This window comes from Girardinichthys multiradiatus, chromosome 12 (assembly GCF_021462225.1).
Source record: "Girardinichthys multiradiatus isolate DD_20200921_A chromosome 12, DD_fGirMul_XY1, whole genome shotgun sequence".
Classification (NCBI taxonomy): Eukaryota; Metazoa; Chordata; class Actinopteri; order Cyprinodontiformes; family Goodeidae; genus Girardinichthys; species Girardinichthys multiradiatus.
The window spans coordinates 23,567,542-23,589,188 of record NC_061805.1 but is presented as its reverse complement, the minus strand read 5'-3'; the positions used below and the strand labels follow the sequence as shown (position 1 = coordinate 23,589,188).

The following is a 21,647-nucleotide window of genomic DNA, read 5'->3' as shown; positions in this document are numbered from 1 at the left end:
AATGGGGAATTTCACCAATAGGTTATTATAACAGTCCAGTCTCACAGCGCACCTACGCTTGCTCTCAGGTGTTCAATACCCCGCAAAACACACACAAAGTTGGGTAGCGCAGCGGCTTCCAGGCATCCAACACGGCACATCAAAGTTTCAATAAAAAGGTTACATGCACATATCATTCAGAACACATTAGATTAAATAGCGAATCTCATCGCACTAAAACCTCCTGTACTCTGCCCAGACTTTTTAAGAAAGAAATACAATAAAGGATGGGTTTTACTTGTCGTTGTCTTCCTTCTGAGCGGGGTTGAGAGAGAGTGGGGTGGAAGTTGGAAGTTACTGTGCATCCACAGTTAACTTCAGGAAAAGCGGTCAATCTTTGTCCTCTGGCCTCCTTGGCGAAAGGAAAAATATGATCTGACCATCACAGTCGACTAGAACAGAAAACAAGGTGGTGATTCGTCTCCTTGAAACTAAGTGTTTTTTAATTAGTTACATGTTAAACTCATGTCTTCGATCGGCAAAGTGAAATTTCTGGTATTCTAACTCCAGAAACCTCAGTTATGAATTTTGCGTTGGCCAACGAAGGAGAATAAATTAAATTCACTCGGGACCCTTCTCCAGGTGATGCTTCAGATGTTGGTGACCGTGTCACGGTCTCCAGCTGAAGGCAAATGGTGGGTCGTCTCATCCTCTGTTATATAGTTGACTGTGGCCTCAGGGCTATGACGCTCCTGTCTTATCAGCCGCAGGGGCCGACGGGATCTGTAGAAACGGACTGTCCTGGATACAAAATGGCCGAAAACGCCAGGAGGTCTGGTGGCGTCCAGCAACGTGCACACGGTCCAATATTCAGCAAACAAGTTGTCCAACAATTACAAAGTTTCCTAGGGTTTGCAAATTTTTATAGAAAGTTTATTCAGGACTACACCAGTCCCTTGACGGCCTTGACGTCCACCAAGATCCCCTTCGCCTGGGGGCCCGAAGCCGGAGCGGCTTTCAACGAGCTAAAGAGCCGGTTCGCCAAAGCCCTGGTCCTCGTCAACCCCGACCCAGAGAAACATTTCACACTGGAGGTGGATGCTTCGGACATGGGAGTGGGAGCGGTGCTGTCTCAGCGTCAGAGCCTGGATGGCAAACTCCACCCCTGCGCCTTCTTCTCCCGTCGCTTGACGGCAGCTGAGAGGAATTATGATGTTGGAGACAGGGAGCTGCTCGCCATCAAGCTCGCCCTGGAGGAGTGGCGGCACTGGTTAGAGGGTTCAGAGCACCCCGTGCTGGTTTGGACTGACCATAAGAATCTGTCTTACCTCCAGTCTGCCAGACATTTAAATCCCCGTCAGTCACGCTGGTCACTCTTCTTTTCCCGCTTTAGTCTGTTAATCTCTTTCAGACCTGGAACCAAGAACATTAAATCTGACGCCTTGTCCCGCCAGTTTGCCTCCGATGACTCTGAGAGGCAGGCCGCACCAATTCTCCCCACCAACTGTACTGCCAGCCCGTGACCTGGGAGATTGAAGACTGCGTGCGGCAAGCCCTTCTTGCCAACCCGGGCCCGGGCCCGGGCACTGGACCACCTAACCGCATGTTCATCCCCACTGCTGTGCGGTCCCAGCTGATTACCTGATTCCACTCCTCAAGATTCGGCGTGCATCCCGGGATCAGTCAGACCATATCACTAGGCGCTTCTGGTGGCCTGCTCTGCACCGTGACATCAGAGAGTACATTTCCGCCTGCCCGGTCTGTGCCCGGAACAAGACATCTAACCAACCGCCTGCGGGTCTTCTGCAACCGCTGATCATTCCCCATCGATCTTGGTCCCACATCGCCCTAACCCTAACATCCCACGGTATGACCGCCATTTTGACCATTGTGGATAGATTCTCTAAAACCTGCCATCTCGTCCCTCTTAGGAAGTTGCCTTCAGCGTTCCAGACCTCCAGGCTCCTGGTGAAGCATGTGTTCCGGCTCCACGGCATACCTCAGGACGTGGTGCCCGATCGGGGCCCCCAGTTCACCGCCCGGCTCTGGAAGGAGTTTTGTACAGCTCTAGGAGCAAAAGTCTCACTGACATCCGGTTTTCACCCGCAGACGAATGGGCAGGTGGAGAGGCTAAATCAAGAACTGGAGGCTGCGTTACATCCTCCAATCCCTCGGAGTGGAGCACCTACTTGCCATGGATTGAGTATTCGCACAACTCTCACGTTTCTGCAGCAACTGGATTTGAGGTCTCATTGGGGTACCAGCCGCCCTTATTCCCATCTGACAAGAGGGAGATCGCAGTAACGTCAGTACAACAGTATATCCGGAGGAGCAGGCGCATCTGGGACGGTACGTCAAGAGCTCTCCACCGGACAGCAGTCCAGAATAAACGTTATGCTGACCGGCGGCGTGTCCCTGCACTGACCTACCGCCCGGGCCAGCAGGTGTGGCTGTCCACACGGGACGTTCACCTCAAGTCCCAGTCCCGAAAACTCTCCCAGGTTCATCGGCCCGTACACCATCGAGTCTCTAATAAATCCTACCTCCGTCCGCCTTCGCATGCCTGCCAGTTTCCGGATTCACCCCGTTTTTCATGTGTCCCAGACCAAACCAGTCCAAACCAGTATGCTCTGCCCTCCAGCTGAGCCCCCTCCACCCGCCCGGGATTTCCGGGGCCACCCTGCCTATTCTGTTCGCCAGATCGTGGCCTCCCGTCGACGAGGTAGGGGGTGGCAGTTCCTCGTTGACTGGGAGGATTACGGTCCGAGGATCGCTCCTGGGTTCCCCGATCGTTTATTCTGGACCTGGCCCTCATTCAGGACTTCTGGGCTTCTCAGGCCTGTTTGTCCGGGCTGCCGGGTGGCGGCCGTTGAGGGGGAGGAGGTGTCAGAGTCTGCTCTTCATCCTGCCTGCTGTTTACTTTCTTCCACCACTAAGGGCGCAGGAGCCGGGTCCCGAGTTCCTGACAGGTGCACATCGTTGCCTCATCAGCTGGAGGACTATATGAGGGCGGCTCCCCAGCACTTCTACGCCTGAGTGCTTTGACCACTGCGGTAGTGATCACCTGGCCGTACCTTGTAATCCTGAACAGTAGTTCTCTGACTAATTGCCTGTTCTGTTTCCTTGATTCCTAGGCCTGTAAACTGAGCTCCATGCTGGAGATCCTCTTGGAACCACCTACAACAAATCTGGATTTTTCCCCTGGATCACGTTTGCCGGGCAGCCGCTCTTGTGTACCCTCCAGTCTAATCGAGTTCGACCTGCCCACTCTCCCACGAGACCCCTCTGGACCATCAGACCACGTTGCCTTCCTGCGCAGCAGTACAGCCCCAGACTCGCATCTCTCTCCCCCGGGATGGATCCATCCCCGCCTGAACTGTGAGCTAAGCCCATTGTATTGCTATTCTTACCTTGGCCACCACTCACCGTCTGGCGTTTCCTTTTCAGCCTGACCTCCAGCCACGCCACTCTGACGGATTTCTCTGAAAATTGTGTAATTAAATCATCAAATCCACGCCTCTCTGTTTGAGTGTTCTCTCTGCATGTGGGTCAAGTCGGCCTTAAAGAAAACGATGACAAGATCAAATAAAAAAAAATACATCTGACCAATTATTTACTTAAAGATACTTTCCCTAGTAAATTTATCTACTTTCAAATTTCAAATAAATCTAAAATGTGTTTAAATCTTGACAAAAATATAAACAATTAACATTATCTGCCATATTAAGCCATTAGATTGTTAATAAGACCACAAAAAGGAAGAAAAATGTTTATGATGCTGATTGTAGTTTATGGTTATAATTTATTATTCTACGCTGACCATATTGTGTGTATTATTGTCTGTGTCTGCCCTGTGATGGGACAACATGTCCTATATGGAACTGCATACATTTTAATAAAAAAATATTTAAGTTTTATATTTACAAGCAGGTTTGTTAACTAAGATGTGTGAATATGACACAATTGAATTGTATTTTGGTTTATTTTGGTGGTGAAAAAAGACACAAACCACAAAGGACGTTACTGACACAAGAAGGCTTTGATGAATCAAAAACAGAAAACTGCCAACACAGAGCAAACACAAAAAACAAACTAAATCTTGAAACAATCTCAAAGTTCTGGCACTGACCAATGAAAATGTAAATTCATTCTTCTTGCAGTCATTCAGCAAATCAGATTTGAACATGATCAAGAAATAAATACATAAAGAAACATAATAATTTAAATCTTCAGATAAAAGCATTCTCATAAATTCACTGATAAATTTCCTTTCTTTCCTTGTCTGGTGATTAGTTGCATGTTTTTTCTCACTGTTCTTTCAGTCCACAAAACGATTGGCTGCCCAACCCCACCCTTTCCTGTGAGGGTTCCCTCCTCTGATCAGGTGACCTCATGCCATTCGTCGTTGTAAAGGACCCCCCCCCCCCCTCGTACGCTCTGCCTCTGGCTCTTGCTGCCAGCCCATCACTCCCCTGCAGCCACAGGTCAGCTTAATCAGGTTTCACCGGAACACCCTGGAATCAGTTACAAGGTAGGGAATAAATTAAAGATGCCCGCTAAAAAGAAAAAAAAAAACGTGTCAAAGAGCAGAGGGGGAAACCGAAGATGCAGATGACGAGGACTCAAGAGGATCAGGAACCCGAACCAAAGAAGAAAGGTAAGTAGGTAGGTGGATCAAAGAACGCAGGAAGACTGAAGAATAAGTTTGAGGAATGCAATGAAGGTTAAACAAAGCATGAAGTAAGGAGCACCAAGAAGAGAGGAGAAAAGAATGAAGAGGTATACACTAAAGAGGAGATGAGTTGGGCTACAAAGAAATAAGTCCCTGGGTGGAAGGAAAAGAGAAAAACTCCTTGATGTGATTGAGACAACTGAGAGAGGCTCAAAGAAGTTCTCTGTCCAAGACAAGATGGGATCAAAAAGCAAAAACAAAAAAGGTGTCGATCAGGTCGCTGTGGATGAGGAGGACGTGAAAAAGAAAAAGAAAGACAAGAAGAAAAAAGGCTCAGAGAGAGGTGAAAGTGATGAAGGCACAAAGAAGACAAAAGGGAAGAAAAAAAAGATTGAAAACTATGTTGAAATCTATGAGAATGAACTCCGCAACTATGAGCCAGAGAAAATGGAGAACTATGAGGACGAATACCATAAAAAGAAAGGTGATGCAAACTTTTTATTTCAACTTGTCAAATGTAGGTTAAAATGTCTAAAGGACTTACTCAGATAAAATATCGCTATTTACAGGAATAGTTACATATGAATAAAGGACAATTTGATGTGTGTCTGAGACATTTGACCCTCAAAGGAGAGGAGAACCTTTGATTGCCTTTAGTCATCTGAGCATCTTCTGTCATGTGTCGGTAGATTAGTTTAATGTTCACAGTAACCTTACACTGATAGATGTGGTAGAGGTGATCGCATGTTATCATCAAACCTTATCTACACGACACTTAGCATTACAAGGTGGCATGTTACATCCATCAAAAGCGGCCCTTATGATGTTAAAGCAAACCGAGCTTAACAAACACAAACATTTTCTCACTAATACTGAGAAACACACTGACTAGTTTCAACACCTGTTTTAAAAGGGAATAGGAAATTAAGAAAGAGGTGCAGTTTCCTTTACTTTTTGCATTTAACTTCTTTACAGAGTTCATTTGTATGAGTTCTGAACCTATGATTGCGAAGCATCTGTTCCACAATCATTAAAACAGCAACAACATGATATTAAGTAATATTTAGTCAATTTATTTGATCGGAAAAAATTATTTGTAAAACTTCAAGCACACCTCACAAGAGTAAAAGAAGAACTCTACCTTAAACACATCAATGCAGCAGATCACTTAATTTATGTTTTTCTTCTCCTTTATTAACAGCTTTCAGCAGACGGTATTTTTCGCACAATCTGGATAAAGCATGCAGTTCTGGTATTCAAAAATCCCAAGCAATTTGCTCCAGCTTTAATTTGGATAAGCATAAATGAATATCATGGGATAGGAAGATATAGTTTTAAAATAAAAGAAGGTAATATCAAATCTCAAAATGTGACTTCATGAAAATGAGTGAATGTGTTTGAGGTAAACCTTAACATAATCTAATACGGGTGCAAGGAGGTGCTCTTTGCTCAGTGGAGGTATTTCAGAAGCAGATCTGTTTCAGCTTCTTGTTTCAGAATTAGCAGCTTCTGCAAACTCATGTTAACCCAGATTTAGCACCTGTGAAAACATTTGTGAGTATGCTCCATAAATTTTAAATTGTTGTCCATCCCAGTTAAAATGCCCTCCAGTAGGTAATGAAGAAAATTACATGTGATCTGGTGTTTTGAATCAAAGTAAGAGCAGTAATCTGAAAATCCTCCAATCTGATACAAATCCTATTTTATTGTAAAACATGTGTTGGTTGTAAATGTCACAATGAACATTCAACAGTAGTGTGCAAAACATTTAAAGTCAAATATTAAAACTTCATTGCTTTTATTCTTTGCTTCCACTGATCCAGACATTGATTAAACCATATATTGTTGTCTTCATACTTGTCTCAATCTAAGAAGGTCTAAATCCTCCCTTGTTGTTTCCACAGATAGAATAAAGGTTTCATGTGAGGTTCTTTCATTATAGAATAATTGAGGGCAACAAATCAAGAACTGCTTCCTTTTTGACTTTAAAATAAAAGTCTCTACCATACAAACATCTCCTACTATTCTCAAAACGCTCAGCTTTATATTTGGGGTGTATAAGAGGATGTCCATATTACAGAACAACAGATAAAGTGCCCTAAAAAATGGTCAACAGCAGATGAACAGTATTTGAAAATAGGCAAAAGATTCAATAAATACCTGAAATATGCATCATCCTTAGATTCAACCAAAAACATGGGAATAAATGGTATCTTTGTGACAAGGTGTTGATTAAAAGTGCTCGAATATCTCATTTAAAATAAGTTCTTAGCTAAATTGTGTGTTATGTAAAGACAACATTTGCTCAAGAAAGTCTTGCTGCCTGGTTGAAAAAACAAAAAATCGAGGAATCACCCAGGAGTTTTGCTCTGTACAGTGCTTTACTGGCCTCTCTAATGAAATTTACGGAGTTAAACATAAGTATCCAGGACCTTAAGAAGTATTGTAACATGACTTTGAAGCTTTATTGGCTGAAAGAATATCCCTAGCTTCATGTAATTACAAAAATTAAATTATTTCTTATTAAACCCTGCAGTGTATGAGGTGGTGACCATTACGGGGGATGAGAGAGGAGCAGGTACTGACGCCAACGTGTTCATCATTCTTTTTGGAGAGTATGGCATCACTCCCAAAATTCACCTGGCCAGCAAGTAAATTCAGTTCAGAAAATATTCAGATTCATAAACCTATCTATGTGTGTAATGAAGATAAAATCAAACATTTTACTCTAGTATTGATTCCTAAACTGATAGTTGATGAAGAAATTTCTTGCTTGATGAACTAAAACCCCATGTTTTTCCTCCACTTTCACAGCACAGAGAAGAAGTATGTATTTTTCCTAATCTGCATGGAAAAAAATATTTGTTTTACAGAGCAGACTGAGTGCAGTGATTGGTGTTAATCCTTTGCATGGGTTTTGTTCAATCTTTGCAAGGTTTGCTTATTTTAGTTTACTTTATTAGGAGTTCATGTGAAATCTTCTCATCATCTCTCTCAATAATGCCCTTTCTGTTTGATTCTTTAGCATTTATTTTGTAGTTAATTGTTTTTCCACTATAAAAAATATTATAATGAGAGCATCTAAATGTTAAAATGCTCAAATATATATATACATTTTTTTTTTTTTTTTTCCAGGAGTCGAACCGCATTTGAAAGGTCCAAAACTGATATCTTTAGAATTAGAACTCACAATGTTGGATACCTGAAAAAAATAAGGTAGGAAAGACATAATTGCTTCTCTCTGTTTGGTCGTTTTAGATATACTGAATAGATTAAAACCATTTGGGTGAGACAGAGTTGGACTTATGAGTTGATTTCTTTGGTGGACGTTTTACTGATTGTCCAGGATTGAGCATGACAACACAGGCATGAACGCTAGCTGGTTCCTGGACAGAGTGGTCATCACAGATGTGATTCGCCCTCATCTGAGGTTTTACTTTGTTTGTAACAACTGGCTTAGCAGAGAGGAGGGAGATGGCCTTTATGTGAGAGATCTCCTGGCCAGCATGGACCAAATGGACATGCCCAAATGTAAGAACTGATTCTTTACAAAAAAAACACAAAACAGAAAAGATGTCCAGAGATTATTCTTTAAATGTTTTCTTTGATTTGGTTTCCCAGATAATAAATACGTTGTTAGCGTTTTTACTGCGGATATGAAAGCAAGCGGAACTGATGCGGACGTCTTCATCAATATTTTTGGCGAGTTTGGGGACACAGGTAAAGGCATGCTGCCAAACAAGTTACTTTTTTCTCAAACTGGGTGGAAATTTTGATGCAGCAAATGTAGAAATCCACCAATAAAGTGCACTATTTCTTTCATTTCAGGGGAGAGGCGCCTCGACAGTGACAAAAATAACTTTGAAAAAGGCACAGAGGACAAGTTTACCATTCAGGCGCCAAACTTGGGCAAAATTAGGAAGATCACCATCGGCCATAACAACAAAGGCTCCTCAGCAGGATGGTTTGTGGAGAAGGTGAGAAAAATATACATGGGTTATATATATAGTGTGTATATATATATATATATATATATATATATATATATATATATATATATATATATATATATATACTGAAGGCATCAAAACTATGAATTAACACATGTGGAATTATATACTGAACAAAAAAGTGTGAAACAACTGAAAATATGTCTTATATTCTAGGTTCTTCAAAGTAGCCACCTTTTGCTTTGATTACTGCTACGCACACTCTTGGTATTCTGTTGATGAGCTTCAAGAGGTAGTCACCTGAAATGGTTCTCACTTCACAGGTGTGCCCTGTCAGGTTTAATAAGTGGGATTTCAAGCCTTACAAATGGGGTTGGGACCATCAGTTGTGTTGTGCAGGAGGTGGATACAGTACACAGCTGATAGTCCTACTGAATAGACTGTTAGAATTTGTATTATGGCAAGAAAAAAGCAGCTAATTAAAGAAAAACGAGTGGCCATCATTATTTTAAGAAATGAAGGTCAGTCACTCCGAACAATTGGGAAAACTTTGAAAGTGTCCCCAAGTGCAGTCGCAAAAACCATCAATCGTTACAAAGAAACTGGCTCACATGAGGAGCGCCCCAGGAAAGGAAGACCAAGAGTCACCTCTGCTGCGGACGATAAGTTCATCCGAGTCACCAGCCTCAGAAATCGCAGGTTAACAGCAGCTCAGATTAGAGAACAGGTCAATGCCACACAGAGTTCTAGCAGCAGACACATCTCTAGAACAACTGTTAAGAGGAGACTGTGTGAATCCGGCCTTCATGGTAAAATAGCTGCTAGGAAACCACTGCTGAGGACAGGCAACAAGCAGAAGAGACTTGTTTGGACTAAAGAACACAAGGAATGGACATTAGACCAGTGGAAATCTGTGCTTTGGTCTGATGAGTCCAAGTTTGAGATCTTTGGTTCCAACCACCGTGTCTTTGTGCAGCACGGAAGAGGTGAACGGATGGACTCTACATGCCTGGTTCCCACCGTGAAGCATGGAGGAGGAGGTGTGATGGTGTGGGGGTGCTTTGCTGGTGACACTGTTGGGGATTTATTCAAAATTGAAGGCATTCTGAACCAGCATGGCTACCACAGCATCTTGCTGCAGCATGCTATTCCATCCGGTTTGCGTTTAGTTGGACCATCATTTATTTTTCAACAGGACAATGACCCCAAACGCACCTCCAGGCTGTGTAAGGGCTATTTGACCAAGAAGGAGAGTGATGTGGTGCTGCACCAGATGACCTGGCCTCCACAGTCACTGGACCTGAACCCAATCAAGATGGTTTTGGGTGAGCTGGACCGCAGAATGAAGGCAAAAGGGCCAACAAGTGCTAAGCATCTCTGGGAACTCCTTCAAGACCTGTTGGAAAACCATTTCAGGTGACTACCTCTTGAAGCTCATCACCAGAATGCCAAGAGTGTGCGGAGCAGTAATCAAAGCAAAAGGTGGCTACTTTGAAGAACCGAGAATATAAGACATATTTTCAGTTGTTTCACACTTTTTTGTTCAGTATATAATTCCACATGTGTTAATTCATAGTTTTGATGCCTTCAGTGTGAAGCTACAATATTTATAGTCATGAAAATAAAGAAAACTCTTTGAATGAGAAGGTGTGTCCAAACTTTTGGTCTGTACTTTATATGTATATATATATATAAACACATATATAAACACACATATATATATATATATATATATATATATATATATATATATCGGTATACCGTATATATATAAACACATATATATATATATATATATATATTTATATATATATATATATACATATATGTGTGTGTCTTTGTATATATATACATAAATAAAAAAACTGAGTTGAATTGAAATAAAATGGAAATAAAACAAATCTCACAATCCTACACTTCCTATTTATGTACAGTTTAAAATACACAACACCCATGCTGAAAAGTCTTCCCTCCCACATTGATCTTGCCAAACTGTAAACAGAATTTAAATGGCTGTAAGGCAGGGAAATTATTATTTCTATCTATTTGAAGTATTAAAAATAAAAACAGATATATTTAATTTGTTCTAGAACAACATTCCAGCCTGTGCTTGTTCATTTTTCTTGGTTCTACCTCCTCAGTGGTACTTAGGACACTGGATCTCCTCATTTCCATTTCAGTCTTCCTTATCTGGGCTTCCTATCTCTGCTCTTCAGACGCATGCAGTACAGTGTGCGCTTGTGAGAGATGAGTTCACTCAAACTGGCGTGTACATGGACACATACAAGACACGCATGTCGTCATCCTAGGCTCTGTGTAAATGAAAACCATGCCTCATTAAGGGATAGCCTTACAACACACAGAAAGATGAGTCATTAGATTTGTTTGTTACTGCAGGGACGAGTGACACTAAAGTCTACCAGTTAAATCAAATTTGCATACCAAGAGGAGTATGTGAAGCAGTCTTAGCTAAAAATATATTAGCACGATCTGAGCTGCTAAAATCTGTTCTGTCTTTAGTTTTTTTTTAAAGCCCATAAAATTAGCAGGGCATAAAGCAAATACCACACACCGTCATAATTTGTGCAAATTTTATATTAAACTTTATTTCCACTGATATATTTATTTATTTATCACAAATGAATTAGGTATCTTGTGGCTTTTGATGTTGTGTTGCAGCTTGTATTGCTGTGGTTTGGCTTTTAATATTTAATTTTTGTTTCATTTGTCTGATCCACCATACCTTAGGCACCTGTAGACAAATGTTGTCTTAAATTATACAAACAGATGTATTCGTCTACAGAAAAAATGAGGCTCTACCACGGATGTTACTGAATATGGCAGCCAGATGCTGCAATTTCTAGATGCCTCCAAACTCTCGTATCACTCCTGGCGATGTGTTTGCTTTTGTGTTGCTCTGAAGATCTACTCTCTCTTATCCACATTGAAAACACATGCACTAGATCTCCCAAACAATGACACAAACAGGGTGAATGACTTTCCCCAGACCTGTATTTTTAATTTAATCTGTGGCACTTGACAGCCTCCTTCTTTTTCAGTTAGGCTTTAAACAAAGACTCTTTACTGGAAACCCAGCCCATACTATGTTCTCTTTCGGTACTTTAAATTGCACAGCACCCTCCACATTGTTATCTCTGGTTAAGATGTGTAAATCCTACAAATGTTCTGTTATCTTTCCCACTTTGAAGAGTACCTATTCAAACCTTTTGGGAAACATGAAGTCATTGATTACTTTAAATGTTTAATTTAAATGTTCCTTGTCACTTTGGTCAGTGAATGTACTCAAATTAAGGGTTGGATCTTTCTGTGTCCAACAATCGATACATTTATTTTATACACTGCCTGGCCAAAAAAAAAGTTGCCACCAAAAAAAAAAAAAGGTCACACACTCTAATATTTCGTTGGACCGCCTTTAGCTTTAATTACTTCACGCATTCGCTGTGGCATTGTTTCGATAAGCTTCTGCCATGTCACAAGATTTATTTCCACCCAGTGTTCTATTAATTTTTCACCAAGATCTTGCATTGATGATGGTAGAGTCTGGCCGCTGTGCAAAGCCTTCCCCAACACATCCCAAAGATTCTCAATGGGGTTAAGGTCTGGACTCTGTGGTGGCCAATCCATGTGTGAGAATGATGTCTCATGCCCCCTGAACCACTCTTTCACAATTTGAGCCTGATGAATCCTGGCATTGTCATCTTGGAATATGCCCGTGCCATCAGGGAATAAAAAACTCATTGATGGAATAACCTGGTCATTCAGTATATTCAGGTAGTCAGCTGACCTCAGTCTTTGAACACATACTGTTGTTGGACCCAGACCTGACCACCTGCAGCAACCCCAGATCATAGCACTGCCCCCACAGGCTTGTAGAGTAGGCTCTAGGCATTGTTGTGACTATGAATCTGAATATATTTTTTAATATTAATACCTTAATATTGTATCAAATAATATTTCGGTATGTTAAGGGTTGTCCTGTGAATACCAGCCCAACAAACTCTTTACTATGCTAAAACAATCAAACTAACTACCAAGCAGAATTAAAGAATAACGAAGACTAATGGGCTTTGTACAATATAAACAAGTTGATTAAAGATGGTTGAAATCATGACCGAAAGAGTGATGCAACATTACCATGTAATGTCTATGTTTGAGAACCAAGGATTATCTTGAAGAATCTGGAAGTGAAGTTGACTTAGTCTTGGAACTAACCTAGGCTGAATAAAACCAACCTTCTGGATGGCAGAGTATCGCTCAGAATTGTTGTCTGAGTGTCAAGAAATTGCCCAACAGATTTACTTTCACAAGCAGAGCATCACAGCTAATGCTTTAAAGCTCTGCTTGATATTTATAAAATAAACTTTATCATAAACTTATTTGGGAATATTTCAATTGTTACGGACACGGAGACTGAAATGAAAAGGAAAAAAGAAGCTCAAAAAAGAGAGAGATGGGGCAAAAGGGAAAAATGGGAGAAAAGGAGGAAAGAGTGGAGGAGAGAAAGAAGGATGAAGAGAATACAAGATTACACCCTGCTTGCTTATACACCTGCAGCTGTTTCTTTTTTTTTTTACAAAATAGTACACGGTAATTATGAATGTAAAATGTACTTAGTGAGAGGTGCAGCCCAATATAGAACATCTGTGTATCTGTCAACACCTGAAGCTTAACCCCTGTGAGTATGGGTGTGGACGCGCTTTTGTATACAAGGTTTCTCCACAAAAATATGCAATAGCGAGTGTGAGGACCCACAGACCTGCCCCATGGTCCCTGGACAGACACTGAGGAGATCCGAGCCACAGACATCCAAAGGCCCCCCAAAGCACACACCACAGCACCCGGCCCCAGACACCGAGAACCACAAGTACACCAGCGGGCAGAGACTCCAACCACCGGTAGGTAGTGTGGCGTGGAGGAAATAGGCCCCCCATAATATGGGCTCCCACTCCCCCGCCCCGAACCCAGTCCCCAACAACCCCCATCCACCTCCGGAGAGGGGGCTATGTACAAAACAGGGGTCCACATGGCTCAAAGCAGCCCACCAACCAGAGCCACCCCAGGATGGAGCGGTCCCAACCCCCCAATGAGCTCCGATCCCAACCCCATGAGTCTCCCACCCCCAGTGAACCCCAACAAAAACCTCCGCACAGGGCCACCTCCAACAAGGACACCAATATCGAACACATCCCCCCTCGAATCTCCTCCCCCACATTGGCACACCCCCACAGGTGAACTCCATGGCCGAGAAGCCGATGAAGCCACACCCACACAGGGCAAGCCCCCGCCGCACCCGCTCCCCCACCACACAGCGCGCCGCAATGGCAAGGCAAGGGCCCCGCACAATGCTACCCCCGCCCACTGGCGCAACAGGGCAGACCCGACCGAGCACCGCACCCACAACAGGACCCCCGACCCCGCAACATGACAGGACAAACTCATCCACCAAGAGGTCCCTGGTCAGCGGCAGGCACCCAGGGCCAGTGTCCCCCACCACGCCCCCCTCAGCCACAAAAAACACTACATCACTGCCATTGCAACGACTGCCCAGGGAGAAACACTATCCAGCTCAGCTCCACCATCGCCGCCCAGCCGATCCAAACGCCGGTGACCCCACGCCCTAGAAGTGGACATAACCTCTCCACCCCACAGGCTGCAGCCCCTCCACGCCACCCCCAGCCCACCACCCCGATCCCCCCTCGGACACGACAGCCAGCAGAGCAGCACACCTCCAAGCCCGCTCAACCGCCCCAGACAACGCCAGCAGCCCCAGCCCACCAGTCCACGAGAGGGATGCAGGCCAACCGCTCCAGGCCAAGCACAACCCGCCAGCCGCCCCGGTGCAGTCACAAGAATTTTGGTAGTTTCTGCAATCTCCTTAGATGTTTTCTCTGCTTGATGCATGCCAGTGATTTGACCCCTCTGAAACAGACTGACATCTTTTCTACAAACCACGGGATGTGTCTTTCGACATGGTTGTTTAAGAAATGAGAAGCAACTCAGTGCACCAGTTGGGGTTAAATAAGTTGTTGCCATCTGAAACATAATCGACCATGTAGTAATTATCCAATGGGAGGCTCGTACCTATTTGCTTAGTTAAATCCAGGTGGCGACTTTTTTTCTGGCCAGGCCGTGTATCTTTATCAGGAAATCAATAAATGTGTAACTCATGCAGAGGAATACCTGATCTATACCAAAATGAAAATACAATTTTGTATGAAATGAAACTGTAATGGCACATAAAAGTGTGATAAAATGCCATCATATTTTTTCTGCTTAATGCTTGTAGTATCTGCTAGAACGTATTAGTGTTAGAGTTGTGGCAAACAGGTAAAAATACTGAATCTTTTTTGGTTTGTTCTGCAGGTGATTTTGGATGATATGGGAAACAAAGTAGTGTATGAATTCCCCGTTAATCGCTGGTTTGCCTTGGATGAAGATGACGGGAAGATTCAGAGGGACATTTTGGTGGGCGCAAACCAGCCAACAGGTGATGACAAAAACAACATTTAAAGCAAGAAAGAATGCATTCAGTGAAAATGTTAAAACCGAATACAAAGCTTTCCAGATAACCTTGTAATAATTATTAAATAGCTTAGGCAGTTGATGTTTACATCTAAGTAATCTTGTTCCTGCTCACCCCCCTCAGACCTGGGTGCAGTGAACCTAAGTGGCTCACTGACCTTAGATGTGATAAAGTAACAAGTAACTGAATCCCGCAGGTATCATCTACAACGTTCAGATTGTGACAGGAAACATCCGAAGTGCAGGGACTAACTCCAAAATCCACATAGTGATGCATGGCACGAAAGGCCTGAGGAACAGTGGAAAGGTAACGGGAAAACCCAAACAGAGACGGATGCCAAATGATGAACAGAACAGCAGTGTTCGCTTTTTTTACAAAGCAGTGTTAAATGAAATCAGACACTATTGTCTTTTGTGCTTTACAGCTACAACACTTTGCAAAATAATCCCTTCCCCTTGAACATTTTGTCACATAACTACACACTTTGTATTTTATTGGGATTTTACATCATAGTCCAACATGTTATGGGCATAATTGTGAAGTAAAAAGAAAATGATACATGCTTTTCAAAATTTTAAACAAAACTGTAAAGTGTAATGTCCATGGGTATTTAGCTCATTATTACAGCTGCAGTCTAGAGACTAAAGGTTTCTTCATTCTTCTTTGCAACATAGCTCAACCTCAATGAGACTGGATGGAGAGCGTCTGTGAAGAGCAATTCTAAAGTCTGTCTCCTGTTCTCAGTAACATTTCTATCTGGACTTTGAATGGGTAGGGGTTTGTCCAGTGGGCTGCCAGTTCGAACTGTCATTCCATCCACCTCAGTCGTTGTGTCCTTGGGGAAGACCCGTATTGCTTGCTGATGGTGGTCAGAGGGCCAGGTGGCACAGATTGTATGGCAGCCCCACTTCTGCCCCACGGCAACTGTAGCTTATCACTGTCAGTGTGTGAATATGTGTATGAATGGGTGAATGACTGATTGTTGTGTAAAGAGCTTTGGAGTCCTTGGACTTGATAAAGTGCTATACAAGTGCAGGCCATTCACAATTTCACCCATGTACTGTAGCTCTAGTTGTTTGTGATGTTTAAGGTCTTTTGGAGGGGCTAGGCTTCCTCCAGCTTGAAGTCCTATACAATCTCTAACAGTTTTTTTTCCAGGATTGCTCTGTATTCATCTATAAACTCTTACAAACTGTCCAGTCCTTGCTGAAGAAAGGCAAAACACCCAGCATGATGTTGCCACAACCATTTCTCACCATGGGAGGTGATGTGCAGCTTTAGTTTTCCACCACACAGGTTGGTTTGCATCTGGAGAAGTTGTGGTCTCATCCAATCAAAGCACCTTCAGCCACTTTTGTCTGTCCCCGACATGGCTTGCACAAACTTCAGGGCAGACTTATTACAGCCTTCTTTTAGTATTGGCTTTCCTCTTGCCAGTTTTATATAAAAACCCAATTTATCAATTGTACAACTAATAGTTGTCCTGTCAACAGACTCCACCACTAGCTATGGTTCTATAGTCTATAGCTATAGTCTCATAAAATCCTAATAAAATATACTGAAGTTTGTAAAAGCAAAGTTTGCCCTTTAGCTGTGCAGCATCTGATTTGGCCATTGTTTGTTAGAAGGTGTGTTGCGTACCCTGATTTTATGGATGTTGAAGTTTGTGGCTGTAACAAGACAAAATGTGTAAATGTTTAGGGGGTTTGAATACCTTTGCAAGGTATGTACATAATAAAGTAAATAAGTAAAAGTAGATGAGTATTTGGTGAATACATGAACAGTAATGCACAGATGGATTTTAGACAGAAAAACTGGACAGAAAAGGTGTACAAAAATGATATTGCTCAGGAATAAGCAATATTACACACACATGTACAGTCCCTACTTGCTCCACATCACATTTCTTTTCCAATTGTGTTTTTCTTTAAAATTCCAGCCTCTCACTAGGTATTTTAATAAAAAGTAAAATCTGTTTCCTGTTCCTGCAGGTATTTCTGGAAGGAGGAAAATTTGAGCGTGGTTTAACAGACATCTTTAATGTTGAAATTGCTGCGCTCCTCAGTCCTCTTAGCAGAGTTACGATTGGACACGACAATGATGGAGTTAGCGCCGGATGGTACTGTGAGAAGGTAAAGTACACACTCGCGTGTAAACACTACAGATGATGGTTTACTGTGAATTAGCTCAGCTGAATCAAGTCCTTCCACAGGTTGTTGTGTACTGTCCTTTCACGGGAATGGGGCAGACCTTTCCATGTGGTAAATGGCTGGATGAGAAGGAGGGGGACGGGCTGATAGAAAGAGAGCTGTATGAGATGGTCTCTCTCAGGCAAAGGAGGCAGAAAAGTGAGTTTAATGTGATTTAATATAGCCTGTCAACAACAGTCTTTTCACATATAGTAGTGTGGAAAAGTCTTGAGTAATTCTTTTCATAAATTCTATATTGTTTGCATCCAAAAAGCCTGTCTTCATTGTAATATTTTAAAATGGTATTGATCAACATTTGCTTTATACTTTCTGATGTGAAGTTTTTAAAAGCCTTTCTTTGGACTTCGGCTGTTTCTTTTAGTTATTTTCCCTCCAGTAGCTGTCCATTTGAAACCATTTTTCATTGGTTTAAGTCATTTAACTTTGACTTATAAATCATATTTTGATGAAATGGCTTCTTAGCCTCAAAGGATGAACCAGATTGTGTCAACACATAGCAGACATCTGAGGAGGTAAGAATCTTTGAACAGTATATATCATAATTTTTACAACTTTTTCTTTGCAGTTGTGTTCAGGCTTGTTTATTTCTTAACATATTCCAAATTGAGAAATAGGTAAAGAAAAAGTAGGAAAAAGACTAGGTGAGAAGAAAGCACCCACTAATGTTGCGAAAGCATAATCCTACGTATATAACACCAGAACATAACATAATGGCCACCTTAGAGAATAGTAGTGATGGCAAAGGCTTGACCTCCATTGTAAGTTGAAGATTTACATCTTGATTGACGTGTCCAGTGAAGACTAGGAAATCAGGTCTGAGAGCATTAGTTTGAAGACCTAATAAGGGAAAGGAAATTAAAATACTGATTCCTGATGTATCGGACACTAAGAAAGATAAAGCAGGTGTAGAAGATGGATGGATGGATGGATGGATGGATGGATGGATGGATGGATGGATGGATGGATGGATGGACGGACGGAGATCTTAAGTGCTGACAAAGGACACATACAAAGTAACAATAAGAATCAGAATCAGAAAAGCTTTATTGCCAAGTACGTTTTTGGACATACAAGGAATTTGTTTTGGCGTAGTCGGTGCAATACAATACAAATTAAACAGTATAAACATATCTACAATATAATATAAATATATGTGCACAGTTTTAAGTGAGTGAGAGTAAATATAGAGCAGTATTGGGTGTGAGAGCAATACAACAGTGCAGATGATCAGTGTGCAAGTATGGCAGTGCAAGTAAAGCAAGAGTCCAAGCTGAACGTTAATGTAACGCATAGAGTTGCGAGTTACAAGTGTCCTATCAGCAAAAAAGGGGGGTGTGGGGGAAAGAGAGAGTGTCAGGGTGGTTTCCGGGCTTTGTTAACAAGGCTGGTGGCAGATGGGAAAAAACTGTTCTTGTGGCGTGAGGTTTTGGTCCGGAAGGACCGCAGCCTCCTGCCAGAGGGGAGAGTCTCAAAGAGTCTGTGACCGGGGTGGGAGGGATCAGCCAGAATCTTCCCTGCCCGCTTCAGGGTCCTGGAGGTGTACAGTTCCTGGAGCGACAGTAGACTGCAGCCAATCACCTTCTCAGCAGACCGAATGACACGCTGCAGCCTGCCCTTATCCTTGGCTGTAGCAGCGGCGTACCAGATGGTGATGGAGGAGGTGAGGATGGACTCAATGATGGCTGTGTAGAAGTGCACCATCATAGTCTATGGCAGGTTGAATTTCTTCAGCTGCCACAGGAAGAACATCCTCTGCTGGGCTTTCTTGATGAGGGAACTGATGTTTGGCTCCCACTTGAGATCCTGGGAGATGATGGTTCCCAGGAAGCGGAAAGATTCCACAGTGTCAATTGTGGAGTCACAGAGGGTGATGGGGGCAGGTGGGGCTGGGTTCTGCCTGAAGTCCACAACCATCTCCACTGTCTTTAGAGCGTTGAGCTCAAGGGTGTTCTGGCTGCACCAGTCCAACAGATGGTCCACCTCCCATCTGTACGCGGACTCGTCACCATCAGAGATGAGTCCGATCAGGGTGGTGTCGTCCGCAAACTTCAGAAGCTTGACAGACTGGTGACTGGAGGTGCAGCTGTTGGTGTACAGGGAAAAGAGCAGAGGAGAGAGAACACAGCCTTGGGGGGAACCAGTGCTGATGGTCAGGGAATCAGAGACGTGCTTCCCCAGCCTCACGTACTGCTTCCTGTCAGACAGGAAGTCAGTAATCCACCTGCAGGTGGAGTCGGGCACACTCAGCTGCGAGAGCTTCTCCTGGAGCAGAACTGGGACGATGGTGTTGAAGGCAGAGCTGAAATCCACAAACAGGATCCTGGCGTAGGTTCCTGTGGAGTCCAGGTGCCGGAGGATGAAGTGAAGGGCTAGGTTGACTGCATCATCTACAGACCTGTTGGCTCTGTTGGCAAACTGCAGGGGGTCCAGGAGGGGGTCGGTGATGTCTTTTAGGTATGAGAGCACAGGGCGCTCAAAGGGCTTCATCACCACAGAGGTCAGGGCGACGGGTCTGAAGTCATTAAGCCCTGTGGTCCTTGGCTTCTTGGGAACAGGGATGATGGTGGAGGACTTGAAGCAGGCTGGCACATGACATGTCTCCAGTGAGGTGTTAAAAATGTCTGTGAAGACTGGAGACAGCTGATCAGTGCAGTGCTTCAGGCTGGCTGGTGAGACAGAATCTGGTCCAGCAGCTTTCTGGGGGTTCTGTCTCCTGAAGAGTTTGTTGACGTCCCTCTCCTGGATGGAAAGAGCCATCCCCGTCCCCGGCGTGGGTAGGGGGCTGGTGGGGGGGAACTTCAGGGTGGGGGTTGGAGGTGCCAAGGCCCCTCTTGAGGTTGGGGAAGTGGGGGTAGGTGGATTGTGGCTACAGGTGTTGGGGGGCGTCGTGGGGGATGGTTGCAGGACTGTTCCTTCGTCTTTCAAAGCGGCAGTAGAACTCGTTCAGGTCGTTGGCGAGGCGTCGGTCGTTGATGGAGTGGGGGGCTTTCGGCATGTTGTTGGTGATCTGCCTGAGCCCTTTCCACACAGACGCAGAGTCGTTGGCTGAGAACTGGTTTTGGAGCTTCTCAGAGTACAGTCGTTTGGCCTCTTTCACTGCCTTGCCAAACTTGTACTTCATCTCTCTGTATATGTCTTTGTTCCCACTCCTGAAGGCCTCTTCCTTATCCAGTCTTAACTTTCTGAGTTTGGCTGTGAACCAGGTTTGTCGTTGTTGTAACTCACCCTGGTGCATGATGGTACACAGCTGTCCTCACAGAAGCTGATGTAGGAAGTCACAGCCTCTGTGTACTCGTCCAGACTGTTGGTAGTAGTCCTGAACACATCCCAGTCTGTACAGCCTAAACACGCCTGGAGATTCTCCACAGCCTCACTGCTCCACTTCCTTGTCGTCCTCACAACAGGTTTGCAGAGCTTTAGTTTCTGCCTGTATGCAGGAATCAGGTGGACCATAATGTGGTCGGATGGCCCAGTGCAGCACGTGGGACGGCGTGATAAGCGTCTCTGATGGTGGTGTAACAGTGATCCAGAATGTTGTCCTCTCTGGTCGGACATTTAATAAACTGTCTATATTTGGGGAGTTCGTGGGTGAGATTACCTTTGTTAAAGTCGCCAACGACGATAACTAAGGAGTCCGGGTTGGTCCGCTCCACACTCAGTATCTGGTCGGCGAGCATGAGCTGTGCGACCTGCACGTTAGCTTGCGGCGGGATGTAATCACCGACCAGGATGAACGAACCGAACTCACAGGGGGAATAGAAAGGCTTACAGTTTATGATGAAGGCTTCCAGGTCTGGAGAACAGTGCTGCTGAATCACTGTCACGTCGTTGCACCAACCACTGTTGAGGTAAAAACAGATTCCTCCACCTTTCGCTTTGCCGGAGAGTTCCGTGTCTCTGTCCACTCTGTAGAGCTGGAATCCTGCCAGCTGCAGCGCAGAGTCCGGTATTAATCCACACAGCCACGTTTCCGTGAAGCACAAAACTGCCGATGAATAAAAGTCCCTGTTTTTCCCCAACAGCAGTTGTAGTTCCTCAATTCTGTTGGGAAGTGAGCGCATGTTAGAGATAAATATTCCAGGTAACGGTGTTCGTAGTCCACGCTGGCGAAGACGTACCAGCACCCCAGCCCGTTTCCCTCTCTTCCGGCGTTTCACCGCGTGAGCAAAGGTGAGCGCACCTTTGACCAGAATGTCAAAATATTCCAGAGCAGTAGGCAGAAAGGTGGGAAATAACTCCTCTGGTGTAGTAGCCCTGATGTTCATGAGTTCTTCTCTGGTGAGAGAGCTCCG

The 21,647-nt window shown here is 43.8% G+C and overlaps 1 protein-coding gene across 4 annotated transcripts in view; it reads left to right on the top strand.

Moving 5' to 3' along the window:
- The first annotated feature begins 4,431 nt into the window (after nucleotides 1-4,431).
- The window catches only part of loxhd1b (lipoxygenase homology PLAT domains 1b), a 63,041-nt gene continuing 45,825 nt past the window's right edge, over nucleotides 4,432-21,647 (top strand). Inside the window, exons 1-11 of one of the 4 annotated variants that reach the window (XM_047380376.1) lie at nucleotides 4,432-5,135; nucleotides 7,188-7,302; nucleotides 7,466-7,477; nucleotides 7,787-7,867; nucleotides 7,998-8,182; nucleotides 8,273-8,371; nucleotides 8,480-8,628; nucleotides 14,986-15,109; nucleotides 15,342-15,451; nucleotides 17,137-17,277; nucleotides 17,358-17,493. In XM_047380376.1, coding sequence (XP_047236332.1) covers nucleotides 4,889-5,135; nucleotides 7,188-7,302; nucleotides 7,466-7,477; nucleotides 7,787-7,867; nucleotides 7,998-8,182; nucleotides 8,273-8,371; nucleotides 8,480-8,628; nucleotides 14,986-15,109; nucleotides 15,342-15,451; nucleotides 17,137-17,277; nucleotides 17,358-17,493 — 1,399 coding nt within the window. In that variant the 5' untranslated portion in view covers nucleotides 4,432-4,888. Of the gene's footprint in view, nucleotides 5,136-7,185; nucleotides 7,303-7,465; nucleotides 7,587-7,786; nucleotides 7,868-7,997; nucleotides 8,183-8,272; nucleotides 8,372-8,479; nucleotides 8,629-14,985; nucleotides 15,110-15,341; nucleotides 15,452-15,928; nucleotides 16,442-17,136; nucleotides 17,278-17,357; nucleotides 17,494-21,647 lie in introns of those variants that run through there. The other 3 variants (XM_047380377.1, XM_047380378.1, XM_047380379.1) reach the window with 3 other exon arrangements.